This window comes from Phoca vitulina, unplaced genomic scaffold (assembly GCF_004348235.1).
Source record: "Phoca vitulina isolate PV1807 unplaced genomic scaffold, GSC_HSeal_1.0 scaffold3, whole genome shotgun sequence".
NCBI classification, from domain to species: Eukaryota; Metazoa; Chordata; class Mammalia; order Carnivora; family Phocidae; genus Phoca; species Phoca vitulina.
The window spans coordinates 9027267-9054148 of record NW_022589706.1 but is presented as its reverse complement, the minus strand read 5'-3'; the positions used below and the strand labels follow the sequence as shown (position 1 = coordinate 9054148).

Below are 26882 nucleotides of genomic sequence, written 5' to 3'. Positions count from 1 at the left end.
ATATTTTTTAAACATGTGTTTTCTTATAATGATTCTTTATAACTTAAATTTTCAATTTTTTAGCTATCGGTAAAGAAATAGTCACAGTATTACTTAGTGCTGTGTTTTAAATTCATAGTTTATTTTTACTCTTTTCGATCCTTAAGTTTTTCAGATTAACATGTCTGAATCATTGGTTTTATTTATGTAAATTCAATGTTATAACAGTAATAAAAACAACTACATTTTAATAAATACTTAGGCAGTTGTTTTCTAACAGCCTATTTTTCCTAAAATGTTATATTGTTATAGGTTATGTCTTCATTCAATCACAGTTGTAAACACAATATATTACATAAGCAGTGATTCAACTGTTATATATTTCAGTTATTTAAAATAGTAAAATTTTACACTGAGTTCTAAAAAATACATTGATTATATATAGAGTCACAGTTTACCTAAAGCATATGTTCCACATATTGCTAGTCCTAGTAAATGCTAATTATTGTTCTCTTATTCATCATCATTTTTTCTGTGGTCTCTGTTTTGTACAACTTACATCATTCCTACTTTCTTGAAGCATCATCTGGGCAGCCTTGATTAGAAAAAAGTCGTGGATAGGCAGTTAATGGCTGTTCATAGCAGAACACTGGGAAAAGTGGCCAAAGGTTGATTTTAAACAGATTTTATATCATAGCCTGTTTGTTTCTTCATATCATTCGGCAACGCCTTCTCTGTTCTTTTTTCCTATGTAGTGCCTTCCCAGTCATGTCCTGTTCCTAAAACCACAAGATGAGTTGGGAATAGCCACATGTCAAATACAAGTGTTAATTTTTAGGTCATGAATTAGTAGATCAGCAAAAATATGAAATGTTAAAATGTAAGGATTACCTATCTGTCACAAATATAAAGTTTTTTCTCTTGCAAAAATTATAGGGGATGGAGTGTTAGATCTCTCTACAAAGAAAACCAGCATAAAATCTGAAGAGTCATCCATATGTGATCCTTCTTCTGAAAATTCAATGGCTGGGTAAGCAATATCTAGGAAATATAATTTAATATTAATATAAAATTATCTCTACAGAGAACTCTTAATACTACTTTGAGTAGATTGACATATATAGCTTTCTTCCAGAATTTTTGTCACTCATAAGTGTGTGTCTCTCATACCTTTCATTTGTCCTTTCTCTTTCTTTTTTATTCTTTCTGTTAAAGAAAAGTTATCAGAACAATCACCAAACTTTAGTTCATGTTACTAAAATGAACTACCAACTTAATCATAGGCTACAAACTAAGAAGCGGGACGAGTAAAGAAAATTTAAAATTCAATATTCAGGAGGCAATTTTAAGGAAAATATGTGATTTCACTATTTAATTTTTTTAAACAATCAAATTTTAAAAGTACCATACTTACTAATTCTTAGAGCTAGCTTATAGTGTTTACATTTTTTTCACTGTGCTTTAGGTGTGGTGGCAAACTTTATATAATATATATAATATATATCTAGTAAGCACCACAGAAAGTCCTTTCATGCTTTGAAAGTTCTCATTAAATTAATTAAATAAATAATTAGCAGTGAAATGCTGTTCTGTTGGATTTTTGGATTTTTATTTAGTAACTTTTGCATCTTCCCATTAACAAACTGCATAGGAAGCTTTTTTGTCACAATTAAATCTTAGATATAGAGTGTGATTTGTTTCAACTAAGACTGTAGTAGCTTTTGAGTCATAAAGTATAGTTAGCTTCTGTTTGAGAAACTGAAAATTACAATGATATATTTGAAATAGAAATAACATTTATAGTATCAAATTATTTTACCCAAATATAACTTATCTACTTGTTTCAAAATTTTAAGTTTTTGTCTAGAGAAAAATTAGTCTTGTGGAAATATGGGATGTTTGTGTTTGGAAATATTCTTGCTGCTACAAATTTCCTTTAAAGGGGTTGACTCTTTTATTACTTGTTTAGCGGTAACGTCACGTTTCTACTAACAAAAACTCCTTTAGGATTTGGGTATTTTTTATAATGGAACTCTAATTGTACAAATAAAAATTATAAGTGTTGCTCTGCAAGCATCTGTCAGAGGAATAGCAACATCATGAGAATATTTTTACAAATACTGAGTTAGGATTTTAAGTTCTTGGAAGGTCTGCCCGTTGAGGCCACCGTATGATTGACACATTGTCCTACCAGGACTGTAGCGTTTGCTTTGATAAGGAGTAACTACTACATCTCACAGACTTAAAAAGAGTCATAAGCAGTGATGTTACCTAAGCAAGGAGTATAATAAAGGAGTGGACCCTCCCCTTCCATAGCTGTGTGAGAGTCTCTCATGCATCAGTTTACCATCGTTTCATTCCATCCATCCAGGAGACTACACAGAAACAGAGAGGACTATGTGGAAAGAAGTGCTGAGTTTGCAGATGGTTTGCTCTCAAAAGCTTTGAAAGACATTCAGTCTGGAGCACTGGACATAAATAAAGCAGGCATACTTTATGGCATACCTCAAAAAACTTTACTTCTCCACTTAGAAGCCTTACCAGCAGGGAAGCCTGCATCTTTTAAAAACAAAACTCGAGATTTCAATGATAGTTACTCATATAAAGACAGTAAAGAAACTTGTGCAGTGCTGCAAAAAGTAGCCTTGTGGGCAAGAGCTCAAGCAGAGCGCACAGAAAAAAGTAAACTCAATCTACTTGAAACCTCAGAATTAAAATTCCCAACAGCTTCCAGTTACCTCCATCAGTTAACTCTACAGAAAATGGTTACTCAATTTAAAGAAAAAAATGAAAGCCTACAATATGAAACTTCACATCCTACTGTACAGTTAAAAATTCCTCAGCTCCGAGTAAGTTCTGTTTCAAAACCACAACCTGATGGTCCTGGTCTGCTGGATGTTATGTATCAAGTTTCCAAAACCTCTCCAGTCCTAGAAGGATCAGCTCTCCAAAAACTGAAAAATATACTCCCTAAACAGAACAAAATAGAATGTTCTGGGCCTGTAACTCACTCAAGTGTTGACTCTTATTTTCTACATGGGGACCTCTCTCCTTTGTGTCTTAATTCTAAAAATGGAACAGTTGATGGAACCTCTGAAAATACTGAAGATGGACTGGATCGAAAAGATAACAAACAGCCCAGGAAAAAACGTGGCCGTTATCGCCAATATGATCATGAAATAATGGAAGAGGCTATTGCAATGGTAATGAGCGGAAAAATGAGTGTTTCCAAAGCACAAGGAATTTATGGGGTACCTCACAGCACTTTAGAATACAAGGTAAAAGAAAGATCTGGAACACTGAAGACTCCTCCGAAGAAGAAACTCCGATTACCAGACACTGGGTTATATAATATGACAGATTCAGGGACTGGCAGCTGCAAAAACAGCAAGCCTGTGTAGATTACTTGTTAGGAAAATGTTTGTATGTGTGTATGTGCGTGTGTGTATGTGTGTTTGCGTGTGTGTGTGTGTGTATGTGCACAGGTGTGTATTTGTGTGTCTATATACACACGTGGGAATTACAGATGCTCACTCTGACAGGAGACATGAAATTTTACAGTTCAAAAACCACTTACATGCCTTTGAAAAAAAAGTTTTATTCAGGGTTTTCACTGTGGACAGAATTATATAGTTGCTTACTAAATTCTGATAGTTTGTATTTAATCCTTGTATAAATAGGTGAAAAAGATTCAGGTTTTCTTTAGTAGTCAATAGCATAAAGCTTTGTGGGAAAACAAGTAATTGTCAAGTGAAACATTTTTATTGGTGAAAGACCACTCCAGCCATTCAGTTGAACCATCTTATAATGGAAATATGATATTAATAGTTTGTAAACATTTTTACATACTACACTTACAGCTATTGTAAGTACATCAAACAACCAATCAAAGTTTAAATAGACAGCTATCTCCATACTAAGAAAAATTAATATATACAGTATTAGTACACTACAGTGTATTCTATGAAATATGAAATGCACTCAAGTGCATCCACCAGGAATAGAAAAGAAAACCTTAAATGATATGTATAATGAAATTTAATATTTATCATTTAATAGTTGATTTACAGGAAGTTGGGGTTTATAAGGTATATACTTTTTAAAAAAAAACTGACACATAGTTAACCCCAGCAGCTATAGAATCCTTTAATATAAGATGGAATACTAAGAACAAAAAGTAATTTAAATTATTAAAATAATTTAATTTTGTTTTTCATTTGAAAAATAAGCTAATGTGTAAGGTTAGAAAAGAAAGTTGGAATGCAACTTAGAGCATGTTTATAATGTGCACAGAAAAAGCTTGAGAATGATATTTGGTTTAAATGTGCTGGTTAGTTGATGTTATGACTACTTTAAATTTTAAGGATTGTGACACACTCCTACTATTGAAAAACCTCAGTGTAACTTTAATATATTTGCTGCTGTGACATTTCAAAACATTTTCAGTTTATCAAAATGAATTACAGATTTCATTTTGGTGGGCGATACATTATCATTTTGCTAATAACCAAATTTGCAGTTTGTTCAGGGTCTTGAATAGATTTACAGATATTTAACACTGAAGCTGTTTTGAACTTTCAGTAATGTAAACTCTCTACTAATTGGGTAGTTAGAAGCTGGGCAGTGCATTTTAACTTTTACTAGACTCATAAGAGAGACCAATAATTTTTATATAGCAGTTTTAAAATGTGGTTCAGAGTATCCATGTTGGATTTATGGAGTATGCAGTTTTAGTGGTAAAATGTTATAAAGCATGTGCCTCCATATAAAGAATGGGGATTTGCTTCGTATATTCAGAATTCTCCGAGTGCCCCTTTTCTCTGTTAAAATTCAGGTTCTGATCATTTTTCTAAGCCAATTTTCCTAAGTCCAAAAGGAATACTTAAAGCTGAATTTAAAAAATAAGTGCACCTTGTCAAATACTTGTGTTTTTACACTTGTGTTTGTGTGTATCTAATAATCACATATACGTGTAATACTAAAGAGATTTTCAGCTATTACATTTAAAAACTGCTTACATATGTTTTAAAAAACTGAAGAGTGGGACACTACACAACCAGGTAGTTATTTGGTCTCTTAGATCTATACTGAACCCTCTTCAGCTTAACGTTACCTGCATACTAGGGTATGAATCCTCTTGCTCTTTTTTTTTTTTCCAAGTAAGTATACATAATAGATTGCAAAACAGCAGATGTCAGGGTCATCTTTCTTTTTAAAGAATTAAGCCATATTTTGTGAGGGCCAGAACTTGGATTATTTAATATATTTCCCCTCCTCCCCCATTGAAAAACAAATTTAAAAAATAAAGTAAATGTTTCAACACAATTTTATTGACCTCTTTATACAGAATTTTACTTGCAAAAATTTGGGGGCCTGAATGCATTACATAATATTTATATTGAGCTTTTTTATTCCTCACACTATATTTACATTAATAAATTGATTGAGAAGTTTATAGTAAAGGGATACTTACAGAACACTTTTATATCATTTAAAAGATGACCTGACCAAAAACTTTACAGGATTCATAAAATCAGGGATCATTTTGCTATTGACTTCACAGTGATCAGTAGTTTTATAGGTAATATTATAGTTAATTTGCAGCATTTAGTATTTGTATTATTTATTTTTGGTCAGAAATAGTAAATTAAATATTTTTTGATAGTTTATAGGTAATGATCAACCCATAACTTTTAAAAGAAACAAAATGTTTCTAATTATTGAGTTAACTTTTGATTATACAAACTAGGAAAGGCAGGGAAATTTATGGGTTCCCCTTCTCCCCAGTGATTCTATTAAGATGTTCTTTACGTTAAACTTTCAAAGTACTTTATAAATTTAGTTACCAGTTACTACTTATTAATTGACAGTTTTCTGAAAAATCCAGTTTCAGCAGACTTTTAATGAAGGTGAAAGCAACCCTTATATGCTTTCTACTTATTTGAATGTTCCTCAAGTATTTTATATTTAAAAGAAAAAAAAAAAGAAGGAAAAGAAAAAACAGTGCCTCTGTTTTTAGAAAACTACTGCTCAGTAAAGTTGTTTAAACCATTTCTGGTAGCTAATGACAATTTTATATTAAATTGTATACTAACTTTAGTGAGACTGATTTTTTTAGTTGTTTACAGTACAAATACTTGTATTTGTTTTTTAATTGCAGTATTTCCATTGTCGCAGTAATTTAGTAAAACTCTGTGGCTGCCTTGATTTTGACAGATTTTGTTAATATAAACTGATTGTTAGGCAATTAGTTATATTTATGCATAAATCAATTGCACTATAATTCATGAATTATTTATTACAATATTTTCTAATGAATTCATGTATCTGTCTTGTGTTGTAAATGTACTGTAATTCTGTTCCTACTTTGTGTTGTTATATATCTAAATCTGATTGTATGAATTTTAATTGTTCAGTTAACGTGTTTCTAGGTTGTAATTTGTAGTAAAGCACTTCAATGCTTTTGCACTTAAATTTACAACACTGTTGGTGTGTGATTGATTTACTCATTCAGTAAAAGAAAAGAAAAGAAAAGAAAAGAAAAAAACTGACTACACTGACTTTTTTGATTCACTGTAGGAATGAGTTTTATTTATATTAATATGAAAAATTGACTTCTCCAAAGAACAACAAAACTTGTGATGAGCAAAACCGATAGTAACATATAAAAAATAGGCAGGATGTTTTGGTTTATAAATCAAACTGGAAAAGGTTAGAAAAAAATTTAACATTAGAAACAAGGGAGCTATGAAAGATATAATTATAGAACCTTTACATAATTACTTGAGAATACTAGATTGGAGACCTATGTGTATTCAACTATTACTTACTCATACTAGGTTTTTCTTTGAGCCTCTAACGTGCAAGAAATATGAAAAAGAAAAATTTGGAGCCAAATAAGCATTATGGAATTTTATAATTTGAGAATTTAGTTAGCTAATATCTGATATGTGTGTATTAGATATAATCTAATGCCTTAATATCCAATTAGTAACTTTATGAAGCTATTCTTCATATACCATTACATGGAAATTATTGACCACTGTGGTATTTTGGAAGTTCCATTATTATAATAAAGTAATAAAATGGGAAAAAAAAACCCAAAAGTAATTAACTGAATAAGAAACTTTTTTAAAGTATAGACTTCCTTGAAATCTCAGAAGACAAATGTAAAAATCTTGGGGTGGTTTTCAGAATAGTTAACACTAATCATTAGTTTTAATTATTTCTACTTTCTATTTGACTTTGCTAACAGAAAAAACATTTAAGCATTTTAGAAAACTTAGGAAAGCAAATTAATCTTTAAAATATGATGCAATGAATTTTTCTAAGAAACAAAATCTCTTTTTATTTAATCACAGATATGTTTAATAGGCCATAACATAACTTTAAAGAAACTGTTGAAGTGCATCTATCAGAACTCTTGGGTTTCCTTTTGCTTATGTGAAAATTATAATTTTTAATTTGCTAGAAGAGTATAATATCACTTATATCTTCATATTTGATAGTTAACATTTCCTCATGTCTTTGTTCTCCATATATTTTTTGAGTTATCTAATAGTGAATCTTGGGAATCAGTTCCATCATTTACTCCCAATCATGATAAAACTGACCAAAAAAAAAAGTATTTTCAGAAAGGAAAGGATATTGGGGTCATGTCTGTGGACTTAAACGTTTTATTATTAATTTCCTTTCTTTTTCTCACTTTGATAACTGCTTTTTGTCAAATCACATATTAGTTTTGGTGAAATATTGGTTGAATCTAGTAAAGTTACTGTTTTTCTAGAAAATTTTTGATCTAATGTTCAGAATTTGCTTTGGTGTTTTTGCTACTCAACAATATTTATAAAATGTAGATAAAATATTGCATACTTATCTGTGAAACAGGTTAAGTCAGTTTTAGAGAGCAAAATAAAATTAATTTCACTTTTCATTTTAAAATAAAAATCCTTTTTAATATATATGAATATAATAACCCTTTAAACAAAATACAATCTCCTATAGCAATTCATAATCAGTATATCCCAATTCCAACCCTAAATAAAATTTCTACAAAACAGGAACTATTAACAATAATAGCAAATATAAGAAATCATGAATGGGAGGCTATTTTCATGTACAGAGTTTGGTGATATGTTTAATTTAAATAGATACTTTTCTGAAACAGAATTCTTTTAATATATTTTATTCTTCTTGCTGCTGGTATTGGATTAAAAAATTTTTTTTGTAGACTTCTGCCTTGGTTGCTAAGTAATCCTGGGTGTTAGTTAAAATTAGATGTATATTAGTTTCTTCAGTGGGACATTTTCCAGCATTTGAAATTAAATAATTAGGTAAGTAATGCCTTTAGTCTTCATGTAATTACTTTAGTATTTAAAATAAATTAAAAATAGATTTTATTTTTAAATAGCTTAGATTTTTTATTATTAGGTTAAAATGCCTGCAGCTTAATCTTAGAAAAGATATTCTGTTATGTATATGAAATCTAAATTCCTTAATTTTCCTTGTGAGTATGCAAAGCTTTCTTTTATCAATAATTTTTATTTTCACTACCTTGAAAAAATATCTATTTTAAATAAAGATAAGATTTTCTCCTACATCTTATTTTTCTTATTTGCACTAATACGGATTGATAATTATCAAAATAACTTACAAAATGTCTACTTTCAAAAATGTAATTCCTTCTGAAGCACTTTCCATTAAATATTCTTAATACATCCAAAGCACTAAACATTAGCAATCTATAAATATAATCATACCTATAATCAGTTTTTATATCACAAAACTAGGGCTTTCCTTTGACTATGATACTTGCCATGGGAAATTAATTATCATCGTGCTTCATTATATTTTTGCTGAACAATAATCAAGATGTCATTAGTGCAGCTCTATAGGAGTTAGGAGTCCAGCAATACCAAAATTTCTTTTGTTCAAACTCTGTTAAAATTGTAACTCCTTATAATACTGGTATTTTTGCTGTAATTCATTTTTTGTTTGATTTTTATTTTTAGTTCAACTGTTGATGCAAAATCAGAGGAAGCTACTAAAATGGAAAAAGGAAAATCAGCATTAAGCAAAGTTTTGGAATCTTTGTGCATACATCACCAGCAACAAGTTTTGGCCATGTTGAAATTAGTCCAAGAGCAGAATGCTGCTTCTCTTTGCTCTTGTAATACATCATATACTGTGTCTTCAGAATCTCAAAAGCCCCTAATTGAAGATGATTTACATGGTCTATTCTGTAATTATGAATATAGGCTGGCAGAAAGAGGGTGTTTACAAAATGAAAGACAAAGCCCTGGTTTTGTGCCTCTGCCAGTCTGTATTAAAGATTTACATTGTTTATCTTGCCAAACTGTAACTATTGAACACATTAAGACAGTAGTGAATAGAGGAATTGCAAACAGTTCTAATTCTCACAGGTGCTGTTCTGGACTGTTACCAAACATTCACTCTACAAAATCAACGTTTCATGCTCCTCTTTCATCAAGGGAAGTATGTGATGTTTCAGTCAGTCTTAAGGATTTCTGTAGATCTCGAAGTCCGTCACCTCCACCATTATCACCTGTACAGACTGAAGGATTTGAAAAATTGAAAGATGTCGTCTCAGAGCTTTCAGCCTTAGAAAATAATGGACTCGAAATAAACATTAACCAGCCTCCATCTCTCATACCAGCAGAAATAAACAGTGACAAGGGTGATCCCGAAGGTAAAATACATAAAACTAAAAAATCCAGTAACTCTGATTATTTGCTTCTGGAAGACAGCGATAATTGTACTACAAATCGTGAAAAAGGTGAAACTACTATAATTTTTCAAGATTTAATGGATCGTATTAATGAAAAACTAAAATCAATAGAAACTACAGATGTGACAAACCTTATAAAATTATCTAGCAGTGATTGTAATACAGATAATGATTTAAAATTGAGAGATTTAATATCCTCACTCTTGAATAATGCCAAGGCCAGTGATTACAGTTTCATGGAATTGCTGAGTCAACATGATAAAAAGGTAGAAAATAAAATTATTCAGACAAGATTTCGAAAGCGTCAAGAAACCTTATTTTCAATGCACAACTCTCCTGATTCACCCATGTTTAGAAGGCAGTCTTTACAAATAAAAAGAGAACTTGCTAGTCTTGATGAAAATTTTGTAAGAAAAAAATACACTGAAAAAAATTCAAGGAAGTTGACATGCAATGATGAGATATTTTCCACGGACAAAAAGGAATTCTATCATTGCCAAGGGTCTTTACAAAATTCTGAAAGCTTACAAGATAATAATCATGCAGAAACATCATTTTCACCAGATTGTGCATTACAATCATTGCAACTACCTCTTCATAGTTTAGAAACTAACTTGGCTTTTGATGCATTTTCAGAAAGCTTTAAAACAACTTCCCCTGGGAAAATGAGCATAAAGTCACAGGAGAAATCTGCAGCTGGAAAAAAACTTTTGCAAAATCACAAGGAGAATCCAAAACTGGAGAATACTCAAACTCCTTTGAAAAGTGATGTTCCTGGACTTTTGAGCAGAACTAAACGAAATATTGTGCCCCCAGGGTGGTATTCTATATATGTAACAAATAATTATGTTTTTAAAAAATCCCCTAAGGCCAAAAAACTTTCTGAATCTACAAAAAAAAAAGACCCAGTGAAAAATATTCAAATTGAAAGCTCACACAATATAGATCTAAACAAAATTGCAATGAATTCTAATTTACAAGTTGTTGTGGAGCGTTTGGAAGACACAATAAATATGGCCAAAAAGTCTTTGAATAATCACTCATTATCTGAAGGATGCAAGGCATCCAAGAAATTGATAGAAATTAATGGTAAAGATCAAACTGCAGGTAGAAATATGACTCTTACTTTAAGCAAAACGACATGCAAAGAACAGAGTTTATCAAAATCTGTGGTAGCAGCCAGCAATATCAAAAGCAGTCATATTCCTACAATAGATATGAATAGCAAAAGACTTGATAATCTGGAAAAGTCATCTATTTTAGATACGAGTAGCTTGATTTCCAATGTTCAAAGTGTGCCAACAAAATATGAAGCCATTGAAAGCTCTTTTTCCAGCTATTCTAGCCCTATCAAACTCATGTTTTTATCTGAGGTTAAAAGCAGTGAAGGAGTCAAATATACTTTAACTTCAGTTGGTACTTCCAAATCAAATATTGATCTTCCTTCTGAAAAATGTCCAACTCATCATGTAATTGAAAAAAAAACAGAAACAAATAAGGATGTCCCAAATGCTAACTTTGAAAATTATAGTTCTAATCTTAATGATAGTGACACTCTACAGGGAGAACTAAACAAATTTAATTGTGCAAAAGAAACTACAGAATCCCCTGCAATGTTTATAGATGATATGAATAGTGATAAGCCACAAGATGAACCTAAGGAAAATCCAAGCAATGGTATTGATTCATCTTTTAAACGAAAACCAGGTAGACCTAAAAAAATAGGTCCCCAGGTTGTGAAACAAATTAAGCGGCCAATTGGAAGACCACCAAAACCTAAAACTGATCAAACAGACATCACCATTTGCCAAAATGAGTCTTCTAGTGCTGGAAAGAAAAGTCCAGAATCTCTCCTATCAGAAGTAGAAGAAGGTATTTATAAAAAGAGTATTACCGTAACTGTTATTTATGGAAGATCAAGAAGAAGTAGAAGGCATGTTTCTGAAGGAACTGTAAACATAAGCAATATTATGTCTTTCAGCAATAATGTTGCTGATTTTCCAACTGAATGTAACAGTCTCAGAAATATTAGAGAATACAAAATTGACTCAGGTGAAAGAAGTGCTGTTTCAAGTTTGACTACTGAAAGTGAGATCTTGGGGTCTGGCTTTGAATATGTTAGGCCTATCAAGAACAAGTCTGTGATACCTCAACCTTCCAAGAACATTATTCGACCAAATCAGAAGCCTTTTGCAATAATTAGGAAGCCTGGTAGACCTGCAAAAGTGAAAATCTCTGGCATATCTGTGACTATTAATAGAGTTTCACCTCAGGAGAGAGAAGTAAGTATTAGCAGCTGCTTACCTCCTTTAGAACAAGAAAATACATTAGAAAAAAATCTGGCTGAAGAAAAGTATGATTACCAATGCAGTAAGATGGATACAAGGCACACTGAAGCTGACATATTTAAGAATGGATCAAAAAGTATGGTTGCTACTATACCTTTGAGACATTCTATTAGGGATAGCAAACCATCTCTCCATTTCTTACATCCATTAGCATCGTCTAGCTCACTTATTTATAGAAATGCTCTGCTCCGTAAATCATATAAACTCCATTTGCAGAAAGGTAAAAGTCAGAAGGAAAAACATAGGCAGTCAAGGATAAAAATAGCTTTGAAAGGTACCCCAGCAACTAGAAATTCAAGGAATGCAAAAATGTGTTTGGAAGATAACAAATTAATACCCATTTCTGAAGTATCCTTGGACCCTATAATTTCATCAAATCCTTTGCTCAGGTGGTGGGCTGCTTCTACTTCAAACGATTCCTTATTAGAGGAATTAAACAATAGATTTGAGCAAATAACAAATGCTTGGGTACAAGTGAGTGGAGATGAAGCTGGAAACTGTGTTCATAAAAAAAGAGAACGCACTGAAAATGATAATTTCAAAATAGCAAACCCTTTGGAAACCTGTCTTTTAGAACTGGAAGTTTCACCTGTAAAAATGCTTTTTCGGAAAAAGTATGATTTGAATGAACTCTGTATCTGGTTTATGCAAACAACAGAAACACAGTCTCTTTCACTAGTTAGAAAAGCAAATGCTCGAAACCCTTTGGAAGTAATAAATACCAGAGGAATTAAATTAGGGACCAAATATTCTAATTTTAATATCAGCCCCTTCAGAAAGCACTTTAAAAAATTTGCACTATCTTCTCCTTCAAAATCAGCAGGGAAGTTGCATATACTGCATAAAATGGTTAGCTCTCCACTGTTAAATGTGAAAAGTAATTTAACATTAGCTAGATTAAAAAGAACTGAGTTTAAGAGGTTGCAACATGCAAAGTGGAAAAGAGAGGGAAAGCTGCACAACCATGGAACAATTGATTGGATCTCTAAAAGGAGGAACTTAAGATTTTTCTGCCAGAACCAATTTTTAAATAAGACTGAGGGGGGAACAAAGGCTGACATCCCACTCCAAGGAAAAAACACAATAGATAATCAGTTTATTTTGCCACCTGAGATCAGGGATGACTCTCTGCAACAGAAGGTGGTGATGTCTGACTTGAAAACACATGCTAGTTTAGAGAATAACTTTAAGTCAGAAGCAAAGGAGAATGGAACAAATTGCAGCCAAAAAGATTTTGAAAAGGGACCAAGACTAGGAAATGTATGTCCAAATAATTGGAGGTCAAAAACCTTAAAAGATTGTAGAATATTTTTGAGGAAGATCAACTATCTTGAACACAGAAATACTTTTAAGCTAAATACAATCATTTACTCTCCTGAATCTATTGACGGTGGAAGTAATCATCAGACTCATAGAGAAGAATCAAAGTGCTTTACCTTAAGATCCCATTCTGCTAGGCAAAATTCTTTTAAAAAGCAATCTAAAGAAATAGAAAATGCTAAAACAAATAGTCCTTCAACCAATAAATTTCCTGGCCAACTTGACAACAGTAAATTAAATAAATGTGTTAACTATGACAAGAATCCTGATAGTTCTGATGTTCTTAGCAAATTGAACAAAAGAAAAAGACCACCATGGAAGACCACAGAAATGTCAACAAAAAGACATAAACGACAGTCTTGCAACAGTGGACAAATGGCAAACTATTATTCAAAATCCCAACTAGGTAAGTTTTTCTCTACTTAATTTTAAAGTTTCATTGTAGGTGCCTTGAGTAAAGTATGAGATAATGGGTAGAAAAGGAACAGCTGATTTAGTTTCAATTTATTTCCAAAATATTTGGACAACCTAATTTCTTGGCACCTAGTATGAAACTCACGAAATTAGGTTCTACTAAATGTACCCATGCACTTCCCTACATCTTAATGTGTCCAGGATTTTAAGCAAATCAAAATATATTTAGTAGAGACATAGAAAGCTCCTAAACATATATCATTAATGTACAAGTTATATTATCTGTTTTTGTATTTGATCTAATATAAAATATAGAAAACAGTGTGAATGGTAAATATGCCCAAGGAGCTATCTAAAAATTAACTGCTACACTACCGGATAATATGTATTCATTGTCTTGATAAATTAATAGCTTTGAGACCATGTGGAAAGAAGTAAAGACTGTCTCTGCTAAGTTGATGAGGTCTGTAACATATATAATAATTCTAGTAAATCAATCTCACATTCACCATCAAATTGTTAATGCCCTCTGGTACTGCTTTGAGAACCATTTTAAGACTCTGCTTATTTAAACAGTGTCAAGGAACAAGATATTTTCTTCAATAAATAAGCAAACTTGTTGAATAGGTTTTTTTCAGATGAGACATTGAACTAGATTCCACAGATACAAAGATGAGGATTTCTTTCCAGAGATAATCTATAGTGTAACAAGGGAGAAAATCATATACAGATACTGTTAAGGTAATGCTAAATTTAGAATGTAAACTGAAATTACTTTAGTAAGTAATTATGTGCTTTACTCAGTTATGCTGGCCTGACTTTGGTGCCTCAGGGAGACTGTTCCCCTCAGACCCTAGCAAGATAGGATATGAACACTGTAGTTGCCAATGTAGCCAGTTCCATCTCAGCTTATTGATAGGTGCTAGACAGTTCAGGATTTGTAGAAGTATGGTAATGCTCATTTCATTGCTTCCTGGACATGCGAGAGAGTGCCAGGTTACATTTGTAAATTTAAGGCTATTTTATTGTATGGTTGCATTGTTACATTGTATATTTTAGGGGCTTATGGAGGTATTGATGGCTTTATTTTTGTTACCTTTTTAAAACTTTTTTAAAAGCTAAGAAACAATTATTAAATTTTCTATTAAAATATTAAAAGCAATAAACTCAAGTTTTAATAGGTTAGATGATTATAATGACCCCAACATTCAATTAATTGAATGACTTTAAAATGCCTATTTCAGTAATATTTAACATGCATTAATTAAAAATTTTTAACTTTGTAACATGTGACAATTAAAGCTTTAATGTTAATCAAATTAGAGTCTCCATTATGAAAGATGAATCAAATTGAAAAATAATGTCCTTTGTTTCTTGTCCTTAGGATAACTAAAAATAACATGACAAATAGCATGTCAGGAAAAAAGAGGGAAGAAGCCTGATAGTGATTAAAAAAAAAAAATTTATAATTCACCTAAAAATATATACACATATTTTTTGAAAGACTGTCATGAATGGAGTAGAAAGTGCAGTGTTTCACTTTTAATTCTTTCATTCTCATTTCATGCTGTTAGCGTTTACCAAAGGTAGTTTACAACAGAACCGTATTTTGTCCTTCTAGCTTCTTAACCATTGTATCTTCCTAAGGTATGAATATAAAATTTATATTAATATGATTCTTTATCTCACTAAATATGAGATCACCCTGGAAAAATCAGATGGAAAATGCCTCATTATTACTTTTTCAAATTAATCTCAAAATCCTTTTGTGATTTTTAAAAAAATTTAGCATTGTTGTTTTACACCTTTTCTCATTTTTAAAATTACTAGTACTATTTCCTGTTCTGCTTAAAGTTTTATTTATCTTTTACTGATAACTTTCCTTCTTTATTTAACATTCTTTTTTTTAATCAAGGACATTATTTTTACAAAGTTGTATTTATAGTAGCATTTGTTATATTTATCTGATTTTAAAATGTTTCTTAAGGTGTTATTTTTTTTCTCATTATTCTTGGTATTCCATACTTCTTAATGCCTTTTTGGAAATGACACTAAAATTCATTATCAGTTTTATATGTGTTTTTCTTCGTCATAGAGTAATTAGTGACTGGAGATTTGAGAGAGATTTTTAACAACAAGGACTTTTCTAGAAAAATTCATAAAGCAATGTATATAATGAATTAGGGAATATTTCTATTGATGAAAAGTTTTGCTTCTGCCATAAACGTCTTGTTTTTGTAGATTTCAAGATTTACTGTCTAGATATAGTTTAATACATAGGAGTTTTAAAACTTATACTTCACTACATTTGTACTGCTGTGTATCAACTGTAGACATGGAAAGGAAAGAAGAAATGCAATTCTGTCCTATTCTTAATTCAATATATACTTAATGAATGCCTACAACATGCTCTTAGATACTGTAGAAAGTTCAGAAAGTTCCCTTTCCATCTGAGTAAGAAAACAAGACTTGCATCATGTACATATATTCAGTAAATAGAGTATATTTTATGTTTTAAGTGAGATATGATATTATTAATTACATTAAGGGGATAGAATGGCTAAAGTCATGGTTTGTGTTCTCATGGAGCTTATCATTTCATAGGGGACAGTGAATAGGCAATTCCAGTAGAAAGTAGAGTACTGTGACTGGGGAGAGCACCAAGGAGGGAGGTTGAACCCAGGTTTAGAAAATTAGGCAGGGATTCTTACATAGTTACATCTAAGCTGAGATTTGAAGGATGCCGAAGTATTAGAAGTCAGGGGAGAAGTATTTCAGGAAGAGCAAACTGCATGTGGAAAATTTGGGCGACAGAACAGGCTTATAGAACTCTGAGTAATTTAATTCATATAGCTGAGGCATAAAAGAGAAATTAAGAAAGGGGCAGGGGGTGGACAGAAAAATGGCAAAAGATAAAGCTACTGAGGGAAGCATAGCCCAAATTGTGAGGCCAGCATCCGTTAATGAAAAAGTGTTTGGAGCCCTAGTGTGGCAGGAATGGAGAACAGATACATTTGATGGAGGTCTATGAGATAGAGTCAGTACATCTTAGAGAGTAGAGGAATAAAGGGTAATGTCCAGGTTTGAGCTTGAACATCTAAGTGATAGATGGTAGTAACATTCACTGAGATATAAGAGAACATTAAGAGTGTGCAGTTTTAGACGTAAGCAGTTTGAGTGGAATATCTAAGAAAAGATGTTTAGGAAGCAATCACAGTTGACCCTTGGACAATGCAGAGGTTAGGGGTGCTAACTTCCTGTGCATTAAAAAAATCTACATATAACTTTTGACTCCGCAAGAACTTAACTACCAATAACCTGTTGACCGGAAGCCTTACTGATAACATGAACAGTTAATACATATTTTCTGTTATATGTATTATATACAGTATTCTTATAATAAAGTAAGCTAGAGAAAAGATTTTATAAGAAAATCATAAGGAAGAGAAAATACATTTACAATACTGTATGTATATTTATGGGGAAAAAAATCTGCGTGTAAGTGGACCTACGCAGTTTAAACCTGTCTTATTAAGAGGTCAGCTTTGGTTAATATGTGTTTGTTTCTCAGAAAAGAGGTCTGAGCTAGAGATAAAGATTTTGGAGTCCATAAATAATTGAAACCATGAGAGTGGAATGGATTGCTCAGTGTAAAATGGGAAGAGCATAGGACCTCAGAGCCCCAAAGATATAGAGGAAAAAAAAATTGTGCACAGGGGCACATGGATTGCGTAGGTGGTTAAGTGTCCCAACTCTTGATTTTGGCTCAGGTCATGATCTCAGGGTCGTGAGATTGAGCCCTGCATCAGGCTCCATGCTCAACAGGGAGTCTGCTTGAGATTCTCTCCCTCTGCCCCTGCCCACCACTCGAGTGCACACGCGCACTCACTCTTTCTCTAAAATAAATCTTAAAAAAAAAAAAAAGTACACAAAAGGAGACTGGTGAGGGTAGTCAGGAAGTAAGAGGAAAGCCAGGAGAGTGTGGTAGAAAGGAAATGTGTTTTAAGAAGGGATAAAACAACAGTGTGAAATGTTGAAAAGAGGTTAATTAAGCCTTGAAATGTTTCCACTGAAGATAGCACAAAAGGTTATTGTAATGATTTTGGAGAGCGTAGTTTTGGTACGCAGCCAGAAATCTTATGATTGAGTTAATGCAGGAAGAGGAAATGAAGAAAATTAGCACAGAAAACTAAATGGCTCTGACTGGAGAGGAGATAGGGAGATAGTGAGAGGAAGCCCTCATGAAGACTGTTTTTTAAAAAAAAGTTTAGCTGCCAATGAGAAGCCAGTAGAGAATGAAAGGTTGAAGATACAAACAAGATGGCAAGCAGTGGAAATGGAGTGAAGCCCCAGAGTGAATTATTGGACATTATGGGCCATCATTAGATAGTTTCGGTGAGAAGAATCACTTCTCTCTTAAAACATGAGAACAGTGGAAACAATATATGGGAATGCACGTTAGTTCACAAATTCATGGGCAGAATATTGAGAATATTAGAGATATTTTCTATGAGTCCAGAGGTAATTTAAGAATAATATGGTGGGTATTGTGCAATGTAGATAACGTTTGAAATACTCTCTCAAGAAATAACGGGGTTGAACAGTTTTGTGATTTTTATCTCAGCCGCCAGAATGTAAGCTTGGAGAAAGGTGGGCCCTTAGATTTAATTGGGTTAATTGGGTTCACCAAGTGGGTATAACAAAAGGACAAAGAGATCAGGCCGAGAATTCATTCCGTGAATAGTGAGAAACTAAATAAAGTGTAATTCTAGGGAATCTTTTCTAATGATAGCACACAGTATAGATTTTTGAGGGGAAGGACAAAATGGGGTGTGTGAAAGGCTAGCTGCAAGAGATGATTTTTGAGGTGATAATGGCCTAAAATGGAGTGACTATTGAAAATAATAATATAGAACTTTTGCATATCAGTGTCTTTTGAGTTACCGAAGTAAATGTGTGCCTTTCCTAATTGATAAATATCTGGATGTAAATAAGCTTACTTTGGACACATCTAAGGAAGTTTTAAGACTAGAATAACTAATGTGGACTTGAGGTAGCTATACTCATTGTACTCATCCTAAAACATTGAATTTTGCCATAAAAATTCAGAATTCAAATTGATACTTTGAATTAGATTCTGAGCTGACTGAAAAAAAGTCAATTTGTCAGCTTCTCCTGTTTTGTCATCTATCCTCAAAAATGACTGAATACAATTTTTCCATTTAGAATTGTGGTTTTCACACAGGTATGTTAACTGATGGGTGATTTTTAATTAATAGTATACTCATTCAACTACCTAAAACTGAAACCAACCATGCATCCTCCTCTGGTCCTGCTCATGAATGGTTTACCACATTTTTTGCATCCTAACTCAAAATATCCTTTTAAATTTGTATGGTTGAGGCAAACCTTGGCACAGAATATCCTTAAACATGTTTAAATAAAATTTAGAGTTAGCATTTCTTCATGTGCTTTTATTCAGCTTCATAATTATCATTTAATGGAAGAACTATGTAGCATAGAGTAGATGATTTTCTAAATTTCATTTTGACAGAAACACATTGCTAGATGACTCGTCACCTTCATCTAGTTTGCCACACAAGCATTCCAGAGATATAGTCCAAGAAGCACTAGTCCTCCAAGATGTTCTGTGGGAAAAGGGTTCTATGGTCTAATAACTTTGGGAAATGCTCAGTCCTGTGCTTGTTGAATCACTATGCCCCATTAACATGTTAAGCATTCTTCAAACTTTATATATCATATCATATCATAGCTTTTTATGTCCCACAGTTTGGGGAACATAATTGGAAAACACTGCTCTATATAGTTTCCTGCTAGGGTTTCTTTATATTTACTGTCATATTCCCAGAAAAATGCAATGACTATAAAAACATGTTAATTTATATACTAGATTTGTTCTTGGACATAAATTAGAGTAATCAGAATTAAGTTGTAAGTGCTTTATTAACATTCACCATTAAAAGAACACTGTGGTAAATACCTATAAGCCAAAGATGATCACATTCTAATGAGTCCATTTTGTAAATTTCATTTTTGTATATTAGATTTTCATTTCATGTTAAGAAAGGAGGAGTGGTGGTAGCAGTCAATTCAGGTAGCTTTACCATAGATATTACAAACCATGAGAAAATATCTTATGAATTTAGGAAAACATATGAGATCAGTGTTTTGTCAAGTCTAAATTTCATATGACATCAGTATCTCCTCAAGTCTTAATTAACCTTACACCATCTTAATTTGGTCAGAACTGGATGAAGTGAAGATAGATATTTTAATGGAAAAATGAAAAAACTCATTGGCATATTCTTTTTTATTTGGACTTCATATTACCTCTTTACTAATTGACAGTGCCACAAGTGAAACTGTTAAAACTTTTGGTTATTTGAAGTATTCTAATGAAATCAGGAATTTTTAATAAAAATCCATTCTATTTATAATTGAGTTTCTTCCCTATCAGCATAACTTTCATAGGAACTGAGTAAGGAGAAGAGTTTTAGGTTTTGACGCATTTCTAACTCTTGCTATAATGCTTTATTAAAATATAGAAGAGCTACTTTGATAATCTCCTGTCTTGATTTTTTTTTCTTAGAGTTTTTCTTGACTATTTTATATCCTATTGCTTTGTTAACCATTACTGAGTTTTTCACAGTATTCTACTTGACTAATTACCCCACATCTTTCATGGAAAACCATCTAATTTACTCAACAAATTGGATACTTTTTCTTTTGATCTACTAGGCTTTGTGTTAGACATTAGAGTCACAGAGGAACTCGGGGAACTTATAAAAAAGTATGTCAAATTGTTTTTACTTTGGCAGCACAGTATAATTTGAAGAAAGATAATTTGATTGATTCTCCATACTAGTGGATATGGAGTACAGAACTATTTTCAAACATAAAACTAATTCTCTAAATTGGGGCACCTGGCCCATGGCCTGTTTGTAAGTAAAGTTTTATTGTAACACTCCAAGTTCACTTAGGTGTTGTCATTGCTGTTTATGCCACTGAAGCTGAATTGAGTAATTTCATAAAGCCCACAAAGCTTAAAATACTTATTACCTGGCCTTTTGTGGAAAAAAGTTTGCTGACCTGTATATATCAGTAGAATTTTGGTATGTGGCTAGAAAGTCCTTGGGTTGTTTAAAAATAGATTAAAGTTATTATATCCAGTTTATTCTGAACACCCCATCCTCTCCCTCTTCCCACACAATGCAATATATTTCTGACTTGTAGTTGTTTTGTTTTATCTGTATGGGACAAGACCTATCTTTATCCAGCAGAGTGGTGCTGGGGGAGCCATGAGTGGCAGTTTATTCTGTTTTGTAAATCTTTATTCTCTCCCTGCAGCCTCCAGACCTGTTTTGTCTATCTGAGGTAAGTCCAAGGGTCGCCCTTCTTCTCTTCCTTCACCGGTGGCTACCACCTGTTAGAAAGATTGATTTCAGTGCTTTACATTCCTTCCTCAAATGTTCTCCTTTTTTCTTCTCAATTTCTTCACTTAGGGATTCAGAATTCTTGGTTCAGCTCTCCCGGCTACCATTCCCCCCCACCCTCATTTTTCCTGGGCAGTAAACAGTTTGCAGTGGAGCTGAGCATTCTGTGATTATAATGTTAAGTCTATTGAATTCATCTGTTGTTTAATTACGTGCAGGGGGCGGGGGGGACAGAGCAGGTGTCTGAATGATTTCATCCTGCCAGGTTTTTTCTTGGTTGTTCTTGTTTAATTTTAATAAGACCTTGGCTTCTTTTTGCTACCCCACTCCCATTCCAATCCCAGGCAACCTAGACATTTCATTTGTTTTCTACTTTGTTTCTGTACATAGAAACAGAAAGCTAGATAGACCTCATTAACTTATTCTTTAAAAAATGTCTCCTGTGTGCCAGGCAATATGCTAGACATACAGGATAGGATGGGGGACAAAACCAGGTATTGTTCTGCCCTCATGGTTCAAGTTTATTAAGAGAGGCAGACATTGAGTAAGTAAGTACACAAATCTTACAAGTTCTTAATTAGTAGGTGGTATTATAAGAATTCCTTATAGGGAGATTTTATCAAGTCAGAGAAATGGGGGGGAAGACTTCTCTAAGGAAATGGCCATTGAACTGAGCTGTGAAGAGTGAGTAGGAATTAATTAGGCCAAGTAGCAAAGAACTGGGAGGGGAGGACTGACTTCCAGAAAGAAAGACTTGCATGTGGGAAAACTGCAGCATGGTATTCTTTGCAGGTAAGACAATGACTGGTGTGTCTTGAGTCAAAAGAGAAAGGAGGAGCATGATATCAGGTGTGAGGATTGAGAAGTAAATGAAGGATAGACCATGTAGATTCCCATAAGCCATGTTTATGTACTTTCAGTGGCTTCCTATTGCTCTTAGAGTAGAGATTGGATAGGGAAGATATATGACATCATCAGATTCTCCCTAGAGGATCTCTCTGACTGCCTTGTGGAAAATGAATGGTAGACTGCAAGAGTGAAGGCATAGACCGTTATGGTGGTCCAAATGAGAACTGTACTACTTTACAACAATGCTTTACAAACTTTAGTGTGCATCAGAATCACCAGGAGGGCTTATTAAAAAAGAGATGGTTGGGCTCCAAGGACCACACTTAGAGAACTATTGGTATAGAGTGTAGAGGGTTGTAGTAGAAAGAAGATGAATTCCTTACTAATATGATCATTATGTTATAAATTTCCCTCTGAACACTACTTTAGCTATATCTCACAAATTTTGCTCTGCTGTATTTTCACTCTCATTAAATTAGAACTATTTTCATATTTCCCTTGTGATTTCTTGTTTAACCCATGGATTACTTAGAGATATATTGGTCAGTTTCCAAATTTTGAGGATTTTCCAGATACTGTTACTGATTTCTAGTTTAATTCTGTTATGGTTATAAAATATACTTTGTATGATTTTAATTCTTTTGAATTTATTGAGATTTTTTATTATGGTCAAGAGCCTATCCAGATCTACTTTAATGAATGTTCTCCGTGTTATTGAAAATAATGTGTAGTCTGCTGCTGTTGGGTGGAGTCTTGTCAGTTAAGCAAGTTGATAGTGCTATTCAACTCTTTTACATCCTTCTTGAGTTTCAGTCTACTTATTCTATTTATCCTTGAGAGAGAGGTTTTGAAATCTGCAACTTTGATTCTAGATTTTCCTATTTATCCTTTCAGTTGTGGTTTTGTTTCATGTATTTTGAAGCTCTGTGATTAGGTGCATATACATTTAGAATTTTTATGTACTTTTGATGAATTTACTCCTTTTTCATATGAAATGAACCTCTTTATCTCTGGAAATATTCTTTGGTCTGAAATCATTTTTTGTCTGATATTACTATAGTCATTCCAGCTACTTTTCACTAGTTTTAGCATGGTATATCTTTTCCCACACTTTCATTCTTAATCTATATGTCTCTGTATTTGAAGTGAGTTTCTTTTAGGCAGCATACAGTTGAGGCTTGCTTTCTCACCCAATCTGACAATCTCTGCCTTTTAATAGACCATTTTCATTTCATGTGACTTGATGTGGTTGAGTTTCAGTCAGCCAACTTTGTTTTTTTTTTTTTTTTTAATTGAGGTATAACTGACATACAACATCTTAGTTTTGAGTGTACAACATAATGATTTGGTATTTGTTATGTATTGTGACGTGATCACCACAGTAAGTCTAGTTAACTTTTGTCACCATAGAATTTTTCTTGTGATGAAAACTTTTATGATCTATTCTTTTAGCAACCTTCAAATATGTAACACAGTATTATTAATTATAGTCAGCGACTGTGCTGTATGTTACATTCCCATGACTTCTTTATTTTATGACTAGAAGTTTGTACCTATTGAGCCCCTTCACCCATTTTGCCCCCGCCTCTAGCATCCACCAATCTGCTTTCTGTATTGGTGAGCTTGGTTAGTTTTTGTTATTTTTAGATTCCACATATAAGTGAAATCATCTGGTATTTGTCTTTCTCTAACTTATTTCACTTAGCATAATGCCCTCAAGGTCCATTCATGTTATTGCAAATGGCAAGATTTCCTTTTTATGGCTGGATGTGTGTGTGTGTGTGTGTGTGTGTGTGTGTGTGTGTGTGTGACAGAGAGAGAGAGAGATTCTCTTTATCCATTCATCCTTTGATAGACACAAGTTGTTTCCATATCTTGGTTATTGTAAATAATGCTGCAGTGAAAACGGGGAGGGGGGGTGCATATATCTTTTCAAGTTTACTGTTTTCATTTTTTGGATAGATATCCAGAAGTGGAATTGCTGGATCATATGGTAGTTCTATTTTTAATTTTTTGAGGAACATCCATACTATTTTCTATAGTGGGTATACCAATTTATATTCCCACTAATAGTACACAAGGTTTGCCTTTTTTCCACATCTTCACCCACACTTGTTATTTCTTATCTTTTTGATAATAGCCATCCAACTTTCTATTTTCTATTTGTCCCAGCTATTATTTACTTCCTTTTTTCTCTTTTCTTGCCTTCTTTTGGATAAGCTGAGTGTATTTTATTATTCTATTTACTCTCTTAATTGTTTTTTTAAGAAGTACTTGCTGTCAAGTTTACCCTATATATCAACTTACCAGTAACTCCCTTCAGATAATGTTACACCACTTCATGTATAGTCTAAGAACTTTACAGTACATTTGCATTTCCTCCCTCCAAGCCTTTGTGCTATTATTATTGTCATACATTTTGCTTCTATAAATGTTATAATCTTCCCAATATGTTGTTACTGTTTTTCCTTTGCACAGTTGTTCAAAGAGATTTTTAAAATAGGAAAAGTATTTTCCCCATGAATTTTCCATTTCTGGTACTTTTCATTCTTTTGTACAAATCCAGGCTTCTATCTGATATTATTTTACTTCTGCCTGAATAACTTCCTTTAGCATTTCTTGTAGTGTGGGTTTGCTCTTTATTAATTCACTCAGCCCTGCCTTTTTGTCTGAAAAAGTCTTATTTCACTTTTTTTCCCCCCACTTCTGTTTTTGAAAAGATATTTTAGCTGGATATGAAATTCAGATTTGACCATATGTTTCTTTTAGTACTTTGAACCTGTTGCTCCACTGCCTTCCAGATTTTGAAGATAAGTCTGCTGTCATTCTTCTTTTTGCTACTCTGTATGTACTGGATTTTTTTTTCCTCCAGTTGCTTATAAGATTTTATCAGTGGTTATCAGCAATTTGATTATAAATGGGTTTGGCATTGTTGCCTTCATGTTTTTTTCTATTTGGAGTTTTTTGAACTAGTTGGATATGGGGGTTTAGTTTTTATCACATTTGGAAATCTTTTAGCTATATTTTCTTGAAATATGTTTCTATCTCTCTTGTCACTACTCTCCTTTTGGGATTCCAATCACATTTATTTTGCCGCATAGAACACTGATACCTGTTCATTTTTCTACATTTTTTTCTCTGTTTCATTTTGGATTATGCTATTTCATGTTTTTAAGTTTGATAAACTCTTCTTTGGATTGTCTAATCTGCTGTTAGTAACAGCCAGGATATTTTCATTTCAGAAATTATATTTTCATCTCCAGAGATTTAAATTTAGTCTTCTGGGGCACCTGGGTGGCTCCGCTGGTTAAGTGTCTGCCTTCGGCTCAGGTCATGAGCCCAGGGTCCTAGGATCGAGCCCCATGTTGGTCTCCCTGCTCAGCAGGGAACCTGCTTCTCCCTCTCCCCTCTGCTGGTGCTCTCTCTCTCTTGCTATGTCTCTCTCTCTCACAAATAAAGAAATAAAATCCTTTTAATAAATAAATAAATTTAGTCTTCTTTGTATTTACTATATTTCTCCTCATGCTTATGCTTTCCTCAGCTTCTTGAAAGTACTTGCACTAATAATCCTTGTGTGCTAATTTTACATTGTGTGCTATCAGTTCCTACTGATTGATTTTTCTCCTCATTTTGGATCATATTTTCCTGTTTTTTGCATGCCTGGTAATTTTGGATTGGATGCTGGACATTGTCGATTTTACCTTGTATGCTGGGGTTTTTTTGTTTTGTTTTTCCAGTGTCTTCAATGTTTTGTGGCTCTGTTCTGAGACACTATTAACTCATTAAGAAAACTTTATTGTTTCAAATCTTGCTTTTGGGCATTGATAGGCAGAGTTGGAACAGCCTTTGGTCTAGGACAGTGGTTCTCAACTGGGGATGACCTGCAGAGGATATTTGAGGATGTATAGAGACATTTTGGATTGTCATACTTAGTGGGTAGAGGCCAGAGATGCTGCTAAACATTCTACAGTGCATAATAAGACAGCTCCTCACAATAAAGAATCACTTGGCCCCAAATGTCAGTAGTGCTAATTTTACCCCACTAGTGAGGCACTACCAATAATTATTTACTGTCATATGTGTCAGGGGGTCTTTCCGTTCTTGCTGGTGGGAACACAAATTATATCCAGTCCTGTATGGCCTCTAGCAATTTTCCGCCTGGTCCTTTTCAGTGGTCTTTTTCACAGATTTGGGAAACATTTATCATGCACTGATCAGTATTTATCTACATATTCGAGGGAAGCCAGTGCAGATCTCTGCCCCACAGATTCTGGTTGCTTTGGTCTCCCTCAGCAACAAACTGTCCTCTCATCTCAGGAAGATCTCCAAGCTCCTTTTGGTCCCTCTCTTGAAACTGCAGGCTGGAAATTCTTCAGGCAGTAAGCCAGAGCAATTTTTATGACTTCCCTCCTTTGTTCCCTTCTTTCAGGGATCACAGTCACCCGGTACTTTCTTTCATCCATTGTCTTAAAAATATTTCAGAGGCACATGGGTGGCTCCGTCAGTTAAGCATCTGGCTCTCAATTTCAGCTCAGGTCTTGATGTCAGGGTCGTGCGTTCAAGCCCCACATTGGGCTCCATGCTGGATGTGGAGCCTACTATATATATTGCTTATATTTTTGTCTATTTTTTAAGTTGTTTAAAGTGAGAGGGTAAATCTGATTCCTGTTACTTCATCATAGCCAGAAGCAGAAGTCCTAGATTTATTCTTTTGACAGATATTTATCCAGTTTCTATATGCAGGGTACTGGAAATAATATGTTGAACAAG

General features: G+C 33.2%; 1 protein-coding gene across 18 annotated transcripts in view; it reads left to right on the top strand.

Annotated features, from left to right (window-relative positions):
* LCORL (ligand dependent nuclear receptor corepressor like) overlaps positions 1–26882 on the top strand; it is a 166282-nt gene that overhangs the window by 127954 nt on the left and 11446 nt on the right. For 4 of the 18 annotated variants that reach the window (XM_032400076.1, XM_032400073.1, XM_032400074.1 and 1 more), the window contains 2 exons: positions 916–1009; positions 8991–14948. The exons of 1 other annotated variant lie outside the window; for it this stretch is intronic. In XM_032400076.1, coding sequence (XP_032255967.1) covers positions 916–1009; positions 8991–13821 — 4925 coding nt within the window. In that variant the 3' untranslated portion in view covers positions 13822–14948. Of the gene's footprint in view, positions 1–915; positions 1010–2350; positions 8300–8990; positions 14953–26882 lie in introns of those variants that run through there. 13 more of the 18 variants (XM_032400084.1, XM_032400082.1, XR_004298836.1 and 10 more) reach the window with 13 other exon arrangements.